The following is an 18,895-nucleotide window of genomic DNA, read 5'->3' on the forward strand; positions in this document are numbered from 1 at the left end:
AATTTCTTGTCAGATAAACAAAGATAAACCCACACTCACATACCTGATTCCATAGTGTTTAAAAATTGGAACAGAGTCCAAAGCATCCTTTCCCACTTGCATGTAGAATCTTTGGAGGTGTTCTGGTAGCCATGGGCAGCTTTGTAAACCTGGTTCTACTGGAACACGACTGTAGGGAATCCTGAGATCTGAGAGGACTTGTGCAAACACCTCACGCACCTCTGGAGAATATGCAGATAGTACAACAAAAATCACTACTCTTTCATTCTCCAACATCCACTTAATGCAGTCATCCGTGTGGCCAACAATATGCCACATATATCCACCTGAAACATTAAGGTTTTGTTTAGAAATAGTAAATGATTTTTAACCAATAAAAGATTTATATAAAAACAACACTGATTATATTCCAGCACAAAGTCCAAATGTAGGATCTGCTGTCCAATGAGATTATTGATATTATTTATTATTTTATTTATGTTAATGATTTCAATTCAGTTATATATGTAGCGCCAAATCACAGAAAAGGGCACAAATAGGTTAGAAGTTGATAGAGTATTAGAATAGAATAGAATAGAATAGAATAGAAAATACTTTATTCATCAAATTTAAACAACTAAAGTAGCTCAAAAAATGTTTAATATTTACAATGATTGTATATTAGAACAACAACAATAATAATAATAATAAATAAATGAGAGAAAAACATGTCAGCAGTCAATTAAAAGCCTTATGGCTGTGGGGACAAAGGACCTCCTGAACCTCTCAGTCCTGCAGTGCAGTGAGATGAGCCTCTCACTGCAGCTGCTCCTCTGACCTGCCAGGATGCTGTGGAGAGGATTATATTAATCTATTCTATTATATTGTAATAGAATATAATAATAATATATGTAATATAATAATATAATATTATTATATCACTGAACTGAACTGAACTGAATTAAATTGACCAGGTTACATGATGGGAAACTTTTCAAAATTTCCGTAGTAATTAATTTGCTTGTTTTGACAATGTATAGATCAACTGCTCCAGTAAATTGAAATCTTTTTATAACATTTTAGTTTCTACTGATTTCAAAACCTTAGTTTTTTTTCACAGTATGACCTGCTGGTGGACACCAGTGGTGAGGGAAGCCGTCAAGCTGAAGAAGGAGTCCTATCGGGCCTTTTTGGCCAGTGGGACCCTGGAAGCAGCTGATAGGTACCGACAGGCCAGACGGGCTGCGGCTTCGGCGGTTGCTGAGGCAAAAACTCGGGCCTGGGAGGAGTTCGGTGAGACCATGGAGAACGATTTCCGGACGGCCTCGAAGAGATTCTGGTCCACCATCCGGCGTCTCAGGGGGGGAAGAGGCTCACAGTCAACACTGTTTACAGTCGGGACGGGGCTTTGCTGACCTCAACTAGGGATGTTGTGAGTCGGTGGGGGGAGTACTTCGAGGAACTCCTCAATCCTACCAACACGTGCTCGGAAGAGGCAGAGTCGGAGAGCTCGGAGACGGGGCCTCCCATTTCTGGGGCTGAGGTTGCTGAGGTGGTCAAAAAGCTCCTCGGTGGCAAGGCCCCGGGGGTGGATGAGGTCCGTCCTGAGTTTCTCAAGGCTCTGGATGTTGTAGGGCTGTCTTGGCTGACACGCCTCTGCAGCATCGCGTGGACATCGGGGACAGTGCCTCTGGACTGGCAGATTGGGGTGGTGGTCCCCCTCTTTAAAAAGGGGGACCGGAGGGTGTGTTCCAACTATAGGGGTATCACACTCCTCAGCCTCCCTGGTAAGGTCTATTCGGGGGTATTGGAGAGGAGGATCCGTCGGATAATCGAGCCTCGGATTCAGGAGATGCAGTGTGGCTTTCGTCCTGGCCGTGGAACAGTGGACCAGCTCTATACCCTCGGCAGGATCCTGGAGGGTGCATGGGAGTTCGCCCAACCAGTCTACATGTGTTTTGTGGACTTGGAGAAAGCGTTCGACCGTGTCCCTCGTGGAGTCCTGTGGGGGGTGCTCCAGGAATATGGAGTGCCGGACCCCTTGATAGGGGCCGTTCGGTCTCTGTATGACCGGTGCCAGAGTTTGGTCCGCATTGCCGGCAGTAAGTCGGATACGTTTCCGGTGAGAGTTGGACTCCGTCAGGGCTGCCCTTTGTCACCGATTGTGTTCCTATCTTTTATGGACAGAATTTCTAGGCGCAGCCAGGGTGTTGAGGGTGTCCGATTTGGCGACCTCAGAATCGGGTCTCTGCTTTTTGCAGATGATGTGGTTCTGTTAGCGTCGTCAGGCCGTGACCTTCAGCTCTCACTGGAGCGATTCGCAGCCGAGTGTGAAGCGGCTGGGATGAGAATCAGCACCTCCAAATCCGAGACTATGGTTCTCAGCCGGAAAAGGGTGGAATGCTCTCTCCGGGTCGGGAATGAGATCCTTCCCCAAGTGGAGGAGTTCAAGTATCTCGGGGTCTTGTTCACGAGTGAGGGACGAATGGAGCGGGAGATTGACGGGCGGATCGGTGCGGCGTCTGCAGTGTTGCGGGCTCTGCACGACCCGTCGTTGTGAAGAGGGAGCTGAGCCAGAAGGCGAAGCTCTCTACTTACTGGTCAATCTACGTTCCCATCCTCACCTATGGTCACGAGTTGTGGGTAGTGACCGAAAGAACAAGATCGCGAATACAAGCGGCCGAAATGGGTTTCCTCCGCAGGGTGTCTGGGCTCTCCCTTAGAGATAGGGTGAGAAGCTCAGTCATCCGGGAGGGGCTCGGAGTAGAACCGCTGCTCCTCCGCATTGAGAGGAGTCAGATGAGGTGGCTCGGGCATCTGGTTAGGATGCCCCCTGGGCGCCTCCCTGGGGAGGTGTTCCGGGCACGTCCCACTGGGAGGAGACCCCGGGGAAGACCCAGGACATGCTGGAGAGACTATGTCTCTCGGCTGGCCTGGGAACGCCTCGGGGTCCCCCCGGAAGAGCTGGAGGAAGTGGCCGGGGACAGAGACGTCTGGGTTTCTCTGCTCAAGCTGCTGCCCCCGCGACCCGACCCCCGGATAAGCGGCAGATGATGGATGGATGGATGGATGACATATTTTCTTTATAAAAATTATTTTCAATCAAAAATATAAATTTCTGTAATTGGTCCATATTTACTTATTATGCAATTACAAAGAATTAAGCTTTTGTACTCCTGATGCTTGAAAATAGGAGCATAAAAGGATCTGAATCTGAAACATTCATGACACCGTTATTACTGTCACAGCTAACAATAAACTTATTAAGCGCTGAAAAAAATCAATATGACCCCAAAAAGAGCCACCAAAGACATAACCTAGCCTAAATCCTCAAATAAACTGATGCCAAAGATGGAAAAACAGTGGAAGGTAACGAAGGTGAGGTGGGCATCCCAGCTTCTTCAATTGATAAACAAGGATGTTATCGTGTTATTTTTAGCAACGTTTTTTTTCATCTTTTATAATGAAAAGGGCACCCAAGCCGTCAGGTGCTGCTTTTAGAAAGCGAAGGAAGGAGGAGGAGGAAAAACTGGCCCATAGCAGAGGTATGTAACATTAATTAACTTTGAAAGCATTAGGTGTTGATTTCTTCATTTTGGCTAACATCAAGTGCAAAGCTAAGCTAGCTGTGTTAAACAGCAGTACTATGCTGTCGTTACTACCAATAAAGTTATTACTCACAGAATAAAGCCTAAACACCAGGGGCCTCATGTACAAAGACTTGCGTGGATTTCCTACTGAAACTCAAACCAAAATGCCCTCCAACGCACAAAAATATCCGGATGTATCAATGTGCGCGCACGCATGAATCCAAGCACATTTCCTTTGTACATCCCAGTCAGCGTGGAATTGAGCGCACATGTCGGAGAACCCAACTCCTCCCTGTCCACTCCCCTACTTAAATATGCAAATCATATTTAAATGAGCCCTGCACCTGCGATTCCCCTCTCTGCATGATCAGAAAATAAAGAAAAAAGAATACGTAAGATGGAAAAAATTATAACTTAACGGAAAGTGAGATGGAGGTGCTACTCTCTGAAGTGAAGGCCCGCAAAAATGTGCTCTTTGGCACGCTGTCCTACGATATAAGCAGCAAACGTAAGAGGAGTGGGTGGGAGAGCGTGAGCCTTTAATGCTGTGAGGTCTGAGAAGCACACACAAGCAGAAGTAAAGAAGAAGTGGTCCGATATCAAGGTGGATGTGAAGCAGAGACTGGCTGCCCACCGCCGAAGTGTGGCCAAAACAGGGAGTCAACAGAGAGTCGGCACAGCTATGGGTGACACTGCTCTCTCAGAGGTGGTGGGTGTGGGAGTGTGGGTGCCTCTGATTAAAGGTGAATACCTATATTTGTGTAACTCACAACAAACGTGTTCATACAGTAACCTAGAGCAGAAGTGCACCGGGGAAAAGGTGAGGCTGATTAAGACATTTCACACTTTATGCACGGAGACGATCAGTGGCTTGTTAGAAAGATCTTAAGCTGTTGTTTAACCTGGAAAAAACAGCAAGTAACTAACTTTAACCACCAACTATGATGCTGTGAAGACGGGGAATAATATTAGGACAATTACCCGGATAAAATTACTCACCAAGAAGCCACCCATCGCGCACAGTGCCAGCTTGTTGTCTGTTCCCAACAATTCTGTTACTGAATGTATGAATCGTGCGTTGAACCAGGCCCCCTCCCCGCGCATGCTTTTATATCTACTCGTGTAATTGCAGACACATGGGTGTGTTAATTGTTCATGTGTCTCAGATGTGCACATCACATTTATTTATTATAACAGTTTCCCAACATCACCTCTAAGTGTCGCCAAAGAATCATCAGCTGCAGAAAAGTGCGTACGGCAGCCCTGAAGTTTGTGTGAGGCACCGCACATTTCCACGGTCATTTTGCTCTTGATACATCTGATCGTTGACGTGAAAAAGTGTGTACGCCACTTTTTGTGCGTACGTACCCTTTGTACATGAGGCCCTAGGAATGTATGAGAGGAACCCTAAGATAAACTCTGTTTATTGTAAACTTGGGTGTTGGCTGCAATGTAACCTATTATCCAGACTCTCGCCTGGAGCGCCATATTACCCAGAGCCGGCCCTGACCATCACAGTCCACACTGGTGTTGCAACCCTGATTGTTCTTGAATGCACTGCTGACAGTATTGCTACACAGAAGTTCACAGATGACAAAGTGTACACAACTGATGATACAGCTGTTGGTCCTTTAGTTTTGCTCAGTTATGGAAAAGAAGTTAAAGTGGACATAGATTTTCTTAATGATGGAGTGATACAAAGTTTTTATAACATTGTTGCTTTTCCCATGTGCTTCTTCACATGAAGATGTGCTTCTTTTATCTTTTTTCAGTCTTCGTACTCTTTGTTGTCACTGGACCCCCTTCCAAGTCGTAAGCAAATTTTCAACTAGTCGGTATTCAGTCCACCTGTAGTGTCATTTCTGAAGGTTATGCATTGTTAGCTTTGCAAAAGACTGCATGCAAGTGTATTGGTTGAGCACTCACAGTGCTTCACACTGCATGGAATGAGATCTACAATGATGGATATCTCAATGCTACCATGATTGAATCCTATGAAAAAACACTACTGCATTAGTCAATGAAACACTATGTTGATGTTGCCTTTGATTCAAAACATAAATACATTGGTGCTATATTCTTGTATAGTTTTGTATATATATATATATATATATTGGTGCCTAGGAAAATATTGTTGAGTGCATTATCAGGTGGCTTTATTGATGAGTTTTCTCAATGTTTATCATTGATTGGACCCACTGTAGTCACCATATTGTAAAATGCTTTGCATCAGCCTTATTACTATTACTACTATTACTACTATTAATATCTTAGCTTTGTAACTCTTTGTCATATGTCCCCCCACTTATAAACAGCACAGGTTTCCACAATATAAACTATGTACAGCTGACAGCCCACCAGCAGACCATAATTGGCTTTGCGTTACCTGGCAGTACATGAACATGTTGGTGTCCGTCCATGTGGTGAGGTAGGTGGCCCATTAGTTCCATGAACTGCCTGACTTGAGCCCTCAGCTCTAGCTCCACCTACACAGGAAGGAAAAAAACCTAACCTTTACTACAATTCCAACCATAAAACTAAGTTTTCATCCTAAATAATCCCTAACGATGTGGGGCCCACCATTTGTTACCCACAAAACACATTTCACCAAACAGGTATAGTGGGCTCCTCATCTTAACCATATGAATTTATAAAAACAAGTACCCACGCACAGACACACATAATAAATGCAGCCAACTTACCACTCTGTACTACTAACCCAACATTCTGCACTGAAGTGTAAAAATGTACTGTTTTAGCTTGTGGGCTTTACATGTCTGTCACTCATAAATGTGAATGTCTTGGACTTTTCAGACTTCTTTAGTTTCAAATCTAGCAGCCTTTCGGCCAAATAGTTAACAGCAAAGCACTGAGGAAACAGGATATATATTTCCAACAGACCTTCTACCTATAATCTGTGCAGTCAGTGCAGTCTGGTGTCTACACATGTGCAGTGTTGTTCCTGAGGTTATTCAAAGGCTGTTCACGCTGGACGCTGAAATCCAATTGAATAATTCAAATATATTTTAAAATTCAAAAAAAAAATTTTTTTAATTAATAAAAAAGGCTAAAGTCAAAAGAAGAAACATCCATCCATCCATTTTCTATGCCCGCTTTATCCAATTCAGGGTTATGGGGGGGCTGGAGCCTATTCCAGATGCTCTCGGCTGAAAGATGGGTTACACCCTGGATGGGTCGAAGAATAAACACTCCAATAAAAACAAAAATGTTTTATTATATATGAGTAGTGAATGAATTCAGCACTGTCATAGCCAGGGGAAACTAACTGTACTGAAGGCTGATGATACAGTAGTGTATACTTCTAAATTCACTCTATATCCCAGCCGGAGCATGAGAATGGAGCTGAGCGATAAGAATTTCTGCTCCTCGCTCACATAGGTGTTCGGTCCCCCCGCTCCTCTGCTCATTTCTGCTCCCCTTTCACCAAAAAAATTTATTTGGCGCCAGTGAAATCGCTCCACGCTCGCTAAAATTCTAAAGAAGGAACAATTCATCAGGGGACACACTGCGTGGCGTACGTGTAGTGGGTTTGTTGCGTGACACAACGTATAATTTTTGAAGTGTATGTGTAACCTAGGTAAAAAATCTGCATTCAAATGAGTTCATTATATATTCAAAAACATTGTTTTAAAAAACAGTCAAGTTCATAGTGGAAAAATCAAATCATTAAATATGTTTGTTAATGATTGAAAAATAAATTGATAAAAACTGTGATAAAAAATAAAATTATCTGAAAGAGCTGGGTCGGAGACGGTCTTTCACCCAATGGGAGAGAAGCTCCCAACTATTGACTCGATTGGAGCAGGTTCACTTCCTCTAAAGCTGCGAGGAGAGAGAGAGCAAGCCGCATTGAACATGTGTCGAGTCGCAACTCACTTTTGGACGGTGAAATAATTAAAAACGTGGATAAAACTATTGATAAAATCCCCCACTCTCTGAAATCAGTGCCCTTTGTGTCCCACAGGTTTACCTCAAAGACTTTCATATAAAGTAAACCACAAAATTAATTTTAAAACACAAAATCGAAAGATCCATATGTCTTTGCATTATAACACACAAACATATTTTAAAAATTATGTTTTGAAAAAAATTATGGGCTGCTGAGGTCAGCCAAATGAGCATGTCCCCACTGACCAAGTTACTTTTTCATTGAATATAAAACAAATAAAAATAGCCAGTAACCACAAGTTTTTTTCTGCTAATATTATCATTTGTCTGTCTACTTTCACCTAAATAAAAGAAATATGAGAAAAATACAGGAATTATTTATAAAATAGCCCTATTTAATCACGTCCCTCAGTTTTGTTCAACCCCATAAAATCATACCATTCTCCCCCTTTTTTAAAATATTGTTTCAGTTCCAACTTCCTCAGCACCCAGGAAGTGACATCACTCAATATTTTCCCGGTCAAACTGTGAAGAGAGACATGTGTTGGCAAACTTTCTTACCTATCTTTCATTGTTTTAATTGTCAGATTGACATTCTCAAGCTCAATCTTTCAACACTGTTACATGCTTAAATGATATTTACTATTGTTTGGGAAAAAGCAAAGAATTGTCTTGGAAAAATATATTAATTTCTTGTTTTCCTCATGCTATATGGTGCTCCATACCCTAGCTATTGAGGACGTATGACTACTTTTATCTAAAATCATTGTTGAATCATTGTTACGGGGTTGAAGATTGGACTGTTCTTAAGCCAGCCACTTATTTCATGTTCATTATTTTCACATAACAGATGGCTAAATCAAATGCAGAGCGTCAAAGAGAGTACTGGGAGAGAAGAAATGCAGATCCACAGAGAAGGGAAGAATACCTCAGAAAATAGTGTGAGTGATGGAAAAGAGATACAGAAGCAGGGAAAAAGAAATCAATCAATGACCTGAGTAAGAGAGCTCAAAGAAGTAAGCGGAAGGAGTGGCGGAAGGCTAAAGAAAGACAGAAAAGGAAAGCTGAGATTGAAAACTTTCCTTACATTGAATTGAATTCCAATTGGCTTGAATTGGACAATATTATTTAAGTGCCTTGAGATGACAATTGTTGTAATTTGGTGCTATATAAATAAAATTTAATTGAATTTAATTTAATTGAAAACAGTGGGCCTACCTCTTCAACCCTTCCACATACTCCTGAAAGTGAGAGCCAAGATGCAGTGCAAGTAAGACCAGGGTCTTCACAGAGAGGGAAATATGTGATGCTTGGTTTTAATTATGATAGGGTGTTTAGAAAACACTGCTATGTACATGATTAATCTGATTATTGTGGTAGCTCCTAAGAAATGCACATTTGTAGGAAGGGAGCCATGGTTTACTATTTTTAGTAGTGAATTCAGACACCCCCTCTACACACACACACACACACACACACACATACAAAGCCGTGGTGGTCATTACTGTCCTGCTATGTTTATGTTTATGCCTTTAGCAGACACTTTTATCCAAAGCGACTTACAGGTAGGCAAGAAAAGACAAGAAAAGACTCCAGCGAGAAATCAAGAATAAAGACTCTCCCAGGTCCAAAGTCCGTCAGTTGCTGAAGAATTGTACAGTGAACAGCAAGGTGAGGAAAACATTACTGCACCATGAAGCCCTAATTCAGGACATTAGGAGGAAGTACAAGAATGCCAGAAATGAAAAAGGAAAAAAAAAATGTCGCTGAGGTTGTTGTTGGGAAGATAGGAAAGAAATACAGGCTGCAGAGGTGGTCTGAGAAAGCACTAGGCTTTTCAAAGAAACGCAGGACATAATGAAGACCTGAATAATAACTCCACCAGACAAGCTTTCAAACAGGTACTCTGATAAATCCCTGGTGACCAAGGTGAAGACACTCTTCACAAGAGATGATGTGAGTCGGATGACGACGGGGAAAAAGCAAATAACAAAGAAGTAAATTAAAATGCAAAAACGATTCCTTGAAGACACCATGAAAAATCTTCACAGGAAGTTTCTGGCAGAGAACAACACCAGTCACATCTCCTACGCCTCATTTTGCCGGCTGAGACCCTTTTGGGTTGTCCACCCCTCCCTTTCAGACCGCGACACATGCCAGTGCAGGTTACATGAAAACCTGGGCTTTCTGCCTGACAAGCTTTGCCAGCTTAAGCTTATTGTAACATCAAATTTAGAGAGCCTCACAGAACGTGTCTGCTGTGACATTGGCAGCAAGGCCTGCATGTATGGAGAATGTGAAGACTGCAAAAGCAGAATCATTCCCCTCTCAAGCTCATATAATGGTGCACAGAAGGTGACCTGTATGCAGTGGGCCACAGAAGACAAAGCAAAATCAATGATGAACAGAGATCGGCCGCAAAAATAACAGTAAAACAAACTATTGAGAGCAGTCAAGAGGAGCTTGCAGAGAGGTTCCACACACACCTCACCAAGTTTAAGAGGCCCAAGAGCCAACCTGCTTTACCTCCATCTCACCTTCCAAGCATCTGAAACCTGCACTGGTCTATGTGCAGACCACACACCCAGCAATGTCCGTTGTGCACTTTTTTAGTGACGGGCCCTGTACGCAGTACAGGCAGAAAGGAAACTTTTCTCTCTTCAGTACAGAGCTTGATAAGACAGGACTGAGAGGGACCTGGAATTTTTTCGAGTCCAGTCATGGCAAAGAAGCAGCAGATGGTGTTGGTACTGCCTTAAAGACATCAGCAGACAACCTCATCAGCCATGGCCGGGACATCACCAGTGCTTATGAGCTCTTCAAGGCCCTCTCTGAGACTGACACTTAGATCAAATTGTATTTTATCGAAGATGAAGCTGTTGAGCAGGCACTGCAAAGGATGCCGTCCACCTTTCCACCAGTCCCAGGAACCATGCGCATCCATCAAGTCATCAGTCTTGCTTGAGGGGAGACAACATTGCGAGATGTCAGCTGCATGTGCTCCACCCATCGAAAGCTTGAATGTGAATGCTGGAATACAAAGCATTTTAGCTTTGTCAGGGAAGTCCCAGCTACTGTGCCACAAGAGCACAAACAAATCAATTGGGATGACCCAGAGGTAATAGGGGCGTAGTGTGTGCTCACGTATGATAAAACATTGTATCCAGAAAATATCTTCAAAGTGAAATGCCGGAATAACCAAAAACAGCTTATTTTGGCCTCTACTAGAGGATGTACTCTGGAATCCATTTGATGATGTGCTTGAGCTCATCCCGCCTCCTCAGCCTGTGACAGGACGTGATTCACCTCACATGCAAATTCAGAAAGAGATCTGGGACAGACTGTCTAAAGGATGAAAGGACCATAAACAGCAGGAGCAACAGATCAGACAGATCAGATAAGAACAGAAGATCCACATTCACTCATCAAAGTTGTTAGTTCAAAGTTTGGTGAATGCTCAGTTCCCAGATTTCAGCAGACAACAATTTTTGTACTGCTGATACTGTGTGAAGAACATATGAAATTATTTTAATTGTTAATAGTTTATAATTAAGAGTGTAACTGTGTGTAAACTGTGTTGTGATGTCAAATGTTACATTGTTAAACTGATTCCAATGAGACAGGTGTTGCACACAGCATTCAGGCTATGCTGTTGTTCTTCATTTTTGTCTTCTCATAGGACAGATCTGTTCAATCTAAATGTTATTTTTAAACAATGTTAAATATTACATACCTCATGATATGTTTCTTTCCTCATGTTTGTTTTAATTAATTAATTTTAATCAATTTCAATTTGTTTAATGTTGTCATTCAATCAACCCTGTTACTTGATACATTATCATACATTTTTTGATAATAATATTACATAAATGTTTGTTGAACTGTATGCAAAGTTTAAAGGAGAAGTAGAAGATATACAAATGCCTAATCTAATATTTATTTTAAAGTATATTTTCATGAGTAATAAAGACAGCTTGTACATTAAGTTGCCATATCCTACTTGACAGTCAAATTATTATAATTTAGAATCAAATAAAAGATACTTACAATGCAATGAGTTACAGAGGGACAGGTGATTACCAAGGAACTGGAAGAATTAGTTTGAATATGTTTTAGAATTCTAGTCATACAGAAATCAAATTGTCCCGTTACGGGGTTGAATTTGAAACAACTTAAGCGACAAAGAAATTCCTAATGATGTTTGGGATTTCATGCCTAAAGTGGGAAAACATATTTTCTCAGAGGTTGAAATAGTCCTCCATCAGATGTAAAACCCAATGTGTACTGAATTCAGAAAATCACACAGATACATTAATGCTGAAGCATTAATTCAACATTTTACAGGTGCTTTTCTTTGTTTTTGTACACACAGAGCTGTATTGTGTGTGTTTAGCACTTTATCTGTGAACTTTAAGAACATTTAGCCACAATTTACCAACAGTGCACATATTATTATTATATTTTTTTTTAAATGGCTGATGTTTGCTTATTACCATTTAAAGAGCACAGGATATTTTGATACTGTTGATTTTGAGAAGTTATTTTAATAACTTAATATGGTTATTTGAGTGTTGTTTATTTTATTACTGAGAAAAACTACTTCCTGGTTCTGAAGAGTACAGACGCGTCCCTGCTTCCTCCTGCTGCTTCTTTCCACTAGTCTTGGATATAATTTTATTCTTTTACCGGTATTCTTTTTCTTTTGTCTATATTTGTAAATGGTATTAGCCCTCCTGTTTGTGTTTCTGTTTGTCGAGTGTGAGCGACTCTCTGTGAGGATAACAGCTTGAGAAGAGGATTGAAATGCTGCAAGAAATTTGTGTGAACGAGGAATTTATTGACTCTATTATAGCTCCTGTGCAGGCTGTGGAGCCTTCATGTGCCAAAGGACGCAGGATAACAGCTGATGTGGAGCCTCACGCTGCAGACCTGGCTGACACACTTCCCTGGATGTGTCCAAATGACAGTGGAATATATGGTGAAGCTCCCAAACCGGCCGTACCGACTGACATCTCTTACTAAAACAGTGTTGGTGCCAAACCAAAGTCATCAACCCCAGCCAGGACCTGGTCTCATGTTGTCCGTGGCAGAGGTAAACCCAGCATGAAACCTAAACCTCCCGCACTCACTCCACCACCTGAAGTACCATTGCATAATAAATAGGATCAGTTGATTCCAAATACAATGTGTGATGATGAATGTAATGCAAAAATGAATAAAAACAAGAGAAATGGCCCCAAACTTAGCCAAGGGCTAATCCAGAATATCAGGAGAAGCCCAGATGCCACAGCCAAGGTGAGGACTACAGAAGCAATCGACACTTCCACACAAAATGGAACAGATACCATTCTGATTGGGGACTCTGTAACACAGCATGTCAGAATGGCAAAGACAGAAAATATAACTTTTTCTGATACATTAGTCAGGGAACTGATAGATATCTTGCCGACCATTCTGTCTACACAGCCAGATGACATGAAGATCATTATCCACATGGGGTCTTTTGATATTCTGAGAAGGAAGACTGGCTCTGAGATCCTGAAGAAAGACTTTTCTCTACTGTTGGAGAGACTTCGTCACTATGGAGCACACCGTGCCTCCATTTCAGGCCTCATTCCTACTGTGGGTAAAGGAATTGAATTTTTCAGCAGACTTCTTGGCTTGAACACATGGTTATCAAATGCACGCATCGCCCATGGGATTTAGTTCATTGATAACTTCAATATCTTTTGGAACTGTAAGGAGCGTTTTAGACCTGATGGCGTGCATCCAAATCGAAATGGATGCAGATTACCTGGTGCACACTTACGTCATGCTGTTGGGACGGCAAACGCAAACATGACTGTACAGAAAAGGGTGGAGGACACGGCAGAGAGGCAAACAACCCCCAGCCCTCCCCCTCACCAGACCCTTTAATCCACATCACCCATCTCCAAAGACTGACTCTATCCCAGCCAGGACTCCAGCGACCACCATCTGCCAAGAAACGCAGGTCACCCCCTCCTCTTAAATCATCTGTCCTGGCAGAGCAGGGCACAGGGGGAATCCTGAAACATCCCATAGTTAAGCTGCTATAGGCTTAGACTGAGACTGCTGGGGGACCTCATCTGTCACACCTTTCCTCACTTTGCTCTCTTTTTTCCCCTGTTTAATTTCTCGATTGATTTTATGTACATGTGACATTACTGTGGTTATTAACTTTTGTTTCCCTGTTCCAACAGATATCCTTTGAATGGCGTTATGGTGTTTTTCCTCCCTCTTTTCCCTCTTTTCTGTCTTCTCAAACCCCAGCTGGTCGAGGCAGATGGCCATCCTTCCTGAGTCTGGTTCTGCCAGAGGTTTCTTCCTGTTAAAAGGGAGTCGTTCCTTTCCACAGTCGCCTCAGGCTCAGGACGGGAGATTGGACTGAAGACAAGTTTCAGTGCAATCTGTTGGTTTCCTTAGCTAGGATATAATTTTTTTGAATTGGCTCTATATGAAATTTAGAGCCAAATAGCTAAGGAAACCAACCAATCTGTTGGTTTCCTTTGCTAGGATATAATTTTTTTTAATTGGCTCTATATGAATTAATTGGATTATGATTACAATGAATTGAATTCCAATTGGCATGAATTGGACTATATTACTTAAGTGCCTTGAGATGACAATTGTTGAATTGAATTGAGTAGGGGCTGCACGGTGGTGTGGTGGTTAACCACCTCACAGCAAAAGGGTTCCAGGTGGAGGGTTCTGTGTGGAGTTTGCATGTTCTCCCCGTGTATGCGTGGGTTCTCTCCGGGTACTCCGGCTTCCTCCCATGTCAGGTTAATTGGTGACTCCAAATTGTCCAAATTAGGAGTGAGTGTGAGCGTGCATGGTTGTTTGTCTCTATGTGGCCCTGTGATGGACTGGCAACCTGTCCAGGGTGTACCCCGCCTTTCGCCCGATGACTGCTGGGATAGGCTCCAGCCCACCCGCTACCCGATTAACGGATTGACGGTATAGAAAATGGATGGATGAATTGAGTAGTTGAACCAGGCAACAAACCACAGTGAACAATAGTTAAACCTGAACGAAGAAGCTGTGCAGGCGCCCCGTGTATAGAGGCTACAGTCCTCCTTATTTATTATTTATAAATAATATATAAATAAAACTGAATTGAATTGAAGGGGATGTGCAGGATGTTCAAGGAGCAGCAGTAGAGTTCAAAACAAAGATAAAATGCCACGATGCGTTCAGGGTCCCTGCTATAGTAGCCGTACTACTGACAGCTGTTCTGAGAACAAGCTGGGACCCAGTAGTATTTCTGTATTAGTTAGTAAAAGGAATCGAAAACAGCCAACTTGCTGGGTGAATCTATCTAATCTGTTAACAGTACCACGTACAACTCAGAATACAACAGAGACCGGTGTAAACTCCGCAAAACTAGCTCTACCTAATATTAGATCTCTGTCCAATAAGTCACTGTTAGTTAATGACTTCATAATTTCACACAAATTAGATTTTCTTTTCCTGACAGAAACATGGTTAACAGAAAGCACAAGTGCTACTGTTCTTAATGAAACAGCACCTCAAAATTTTAGCTTTTATGGATAAATGCCGAAATGGGAGGAAAGATGGGGGAGAAGCTGCCTTATTTAAAGATACATTCCAGTGTAAAGAGATCTCATTTGGTGATTTCACTTCTTTTGAATATTTTAGTATTATTTTAAAGGGTGTTCCTAAAATTCTGTTCTTAATCATTTACAGATCTCCAGGATAATGTGCAAGTTTTAATGATGAATTTTCTGAATTATTGTCTGTTATCTCGACTGATTTTAACCATTTTATCTTGACCGGGGATTTTAACATTCACATAGATAATATGACGGATGGTAATGCCAAAGAATTTTCTTCTGTGCTGGACATGTATGGTTTGTGGAAAAGAGCAAGAGGGTCAGCATTGATAAATATCTTGAGACTCAGGCCCTTACAATCACTGACCAGGTTTGTAACCTTGGAGTGTTGATAGACTCAGATCCGACTTTCAGCAGCCACATCAAAGCTGTCACCAAGGGAGCTTTTTAGGCATTTTTTAACATTAAAAAATTAAAGGTTTTCTCTCCCAAAAAGACCAGGAGAAACTCATCCATGCATTTAGCTCCAGTCGACTCGATTACTGTAATGGACTTTTAACTGGACTTCCTAAAAAGAGCATTAAAAAGCTGCAGCTCATCCAGCTGCTAGAGTTTTAACCAGGACTAAGAGATCTGAACACATCACACCAGTTTTAAAGTCTTTACACTGGCTTCCAGTCAGTCACAGAATAGATTTTAAAAGCCTGCTGATGGTTTACAAATCCCAGAATGGTTTAGGCCAAAAATACATCTGTGATATGTTCAGAGAATATAAACCCAGCAGAGCTCTTAGATCCAAGGACCCAGGTCAGCTGGTCCAGTCCAGACTCCAGACTAACATGGAGAAGCAGCATTTAGCTGTTATGCTGCAAACAAGTGGAACAAACTTCCAGTGGAGATTAAACTGTCACCAAATGTAGACATTTTTAAATCCAGGTTAAAAACATTTCTTTTCTCATGTGTCTATGCATGAAATCTGCACGGTATCTTTTAACTTATCTAGACTGTTGCTTGTTTTGGCCATTGAACCTATTATTATTTCCTTCTTTGAAGGGTTATGTGTTACAATAAGCTAACAGTTTTGTTAATTGTTGAAGGCACAGGTGAATTCTGGGTAGATTTGTGTATGCCCTAGACTGGTGGTGTGAGTGATATCAGAGCGGAACTACAGCCGCATAGAGCAATTGCTCCGGCCATTTGATAAAAACTCGCTCCATGCTCCAACTATATTTTGCACGCTCCACTCCTCACTCGTTATCATCATATTATCTTTCCAGATCTAGCTTTTCAATGGGGTTACTAACCCTTCCAGATTTCGTTATTGTCAGTCCCACAGGAGTCTGTTTAAGCTAATGTGCTAATCATAGATTGGTTGCAGTCAGTGAATGGTTGACCCTGAGCTTGAGAGTTGTTTTTCATCTCTCAAGTGAGATTCAGGTACACAGGGGGGGTTGGAGCTGGAAACGTGGAGTTCAATGTCTTGCCTGAGGACACTTCGACATGTGGTTTGGGTAAGCTAGGAATTGAACCACCAACCTTCCGATTGGCAGACAACTGCTCCTGCAGTGCCCTATGCAATGAGCCCAGCTTGCAGAGTGGTACTGCCTACATTACCCAGAATTAAGGAGGGACTTTGTCAAATGGAGTGTTTTGGGTCTGTTGGTGTGTTCTGTAAGTGGTTTAAAGATTTTCCACAGCAAAATAAGATAGTGTTACTGAATTTCTAATTAATCTAAAAGTCCTAACACATTGTTAATATCAACTGGCCAGTTGTTTTGGTTTTGGGTCTATATGGAATCTTGATTGAGTGACCAATGAACACTGGGACCGGACCTGTTAAAAGGCAATTCCTGAAAGTAGAATGTTGTGAAGATGACATGTTGCATTGTTTTGCTGCTTGGTCCTCTTTCATGCTAACATTCATCCACAGGTTAAATTAACTGCATCAACAGGAGAACTACTACATTACTCAAAGTCAGGGGACTAACCAGGTGCCTATCTGAATTTCTGGAAGGCATGCCCATCATGCTAAGACATTGTGTTACAAACCGAAAAGATAAGATAGACAGACGATCAGAAACTCAAGACTCATGATTTAAAAGAAAATATATCCAAGCTACCATTGTTTATTGCTCTGTGGTGAAGTTCTGATGTCCATGTGCCGCTTGTAGGCACTTTTGGTAGTGGACACCTGGCAACATGGGCACCAACATGTCTGCCACCATGCAGCCCCATATGCAATATACTGCAAAACAATATGGAACAAACCAGCAGAAAGAGACACATTTCAGGCCAATTGTTGGAGTTTATTCCCAACCCTGGTCCTCAAAGCACACTGCCCTGCATGTTTTCCTGCTCCAGCACACCTGATTCAAATGACTGGGTCTTTTTCAGCCTTATACAACGCTTCAAGAGCTGACTATGTACATTGAGGACCAGGGTTGGGAAAACTGACTACATAAATAGAAGTCAAACAGATGGTCAGAGGGTCAGCAGGTCCAGAAAAAGAAATACTCCACTGCTGATAAATTGGAGGAAGGAAAAGTGGGTTCAGCTTAGAGTGACTGGCTCTGAACAACAAGCCCCACAAACAAATCTGGACACCCACATCCAGATATCAACCAAGTTAGACACATTATCCCCTATGGATTCATAATCTCAGTGAAACAGGAGGGGGGTAATTCTTTTTATTCAGATGTTACATGGCCTTCTGCCATCTTGTGGTCATATTTCCGTTGAGTCCATACATTTTGTTTGTCTAGTTTATATATGGAAGGTGGAGGGGATGGGTTGGGCCAGTTGTGGGCTCGTGGTGGGCCGGGGAGTCAGAACTGTCTCGGTGGATTTTTGTGTCCAACTCCGCCCCTGTCTGTGAGACAATCTTGACTCACACCAGAGAAAAATTCTCCTTCACTGACCACCTTCTGGGTGCCACACTGCTATAAGCAGAGATGTTTGATCAGCACTGCCTTACATTTCCCACTGAGGTTCTGAATGCCACTGTGAGGGCATATCTCATGTTGAACAACACAGAGCTATCTTTTACATACCAGAATCTTGAATTCAATGATTACTGTGGGACACTGACACAGATTCTGAAGAGATAAAACCTCCAGAACAAACTTTCTGAGACCATGGCTCTGATGAACATCCTCATAACCCCCTCCCATGACGACAGCTGAAGCTAGGAGATGGCTCTCAATTTAAAAGAGAATCAATGTCACGGACCGGCAGGACACAGATGAAGGGTTTCAAAATAAGTCACAAATAAAATTTACATGCTCTCCTAGTGAGGCAGAATAAACAAAAGACGCTCTCTCAATTAACGGACGCACAATTACTAATCACACAAAAATTCTCCACAAAGGGAGGTACTATGAAACTTAACACGAGGCTGTCCTTTAACGAAGGCACTATGAAACATTATCAAAAAACAAAACTCACTCCTTCTAACGGACACACTATGAAACTTTAACAAGAAAACCAAAAATGCAACACTCCTCTATCAAAGGTTCAATGAAACTTTAACGAGGAAGAAAAAACACTCCTTAATGGAGGAAACAAAACAGACTATGTAACTTACGTGATCTAAACTATGACTATGGGTGAAAACTTTAACAAACAAAAGTCACTCTGTAGGAGGAACGCTCGACTACAGGGACGTGGATTCTATGGATTTCAAGAATGCTAGGGTGAAGAACACTGAAAGGTTGCAACACTGGCACAAGACAAGGGAGACGCAGACTATTTGAACACATGAGGAACCATGGGGAACAGGTGGAAACACTTTGGGAATCAGGGAAGACAATCAGACACTTGACA

The 18,895-nt window shown here is 42.1% G+C and overlaps 1 protein-coding gene across 2 annotated transcripts in view; it reads right to left on the reverse strand.

Moving 5' to 3' along the window:
- Window positions 1-18,895, reverse strand: part of ydjc (YdjC chitooligosaccharide deacetylase homolog) — a 55,260-nt gene that overhangs the window by 15,311 nt on the left and 21,054 nt on the right. Inside the window, exons 4-5 of one of the 2 annotated variants that reach the window (XM_072388576.1) lie at window positions 5,956-6,055; window positions 44-221 (exon numbers count right to left, since the gene is read on the reverse strand). In XM_072388576.1, the coding sequence (XP_072244677.1) occupies window positions 44-221; window positions 5,956-6,055 (278 nt within the window). The remainder of the gene's footprint in view (window positions 1-43; window positions 222-5,955; window positions 6,056-18,895) is intronic. The other variant, XM_072388577.1, reaches the window with a different exon arrangement.

This window comes from Leuresthes tenuis, unplaced genomic scaffold (genome assembly GCF_036924035.1).
Source record: "Leuresthes tenuis unplaced genomic scaffold, fLeuTen1.0.hap1 SCAF_6, whole genome shotgun sequence".
In the NCBI taxonomy this organism is placed as follows: domain Eukaryota; kingdom Metazoa; phylum Chordata; class Actinopteri; order Atheriniformes; family Atherinopsidae; genus Leuresthes; species Leuresthes tenuis.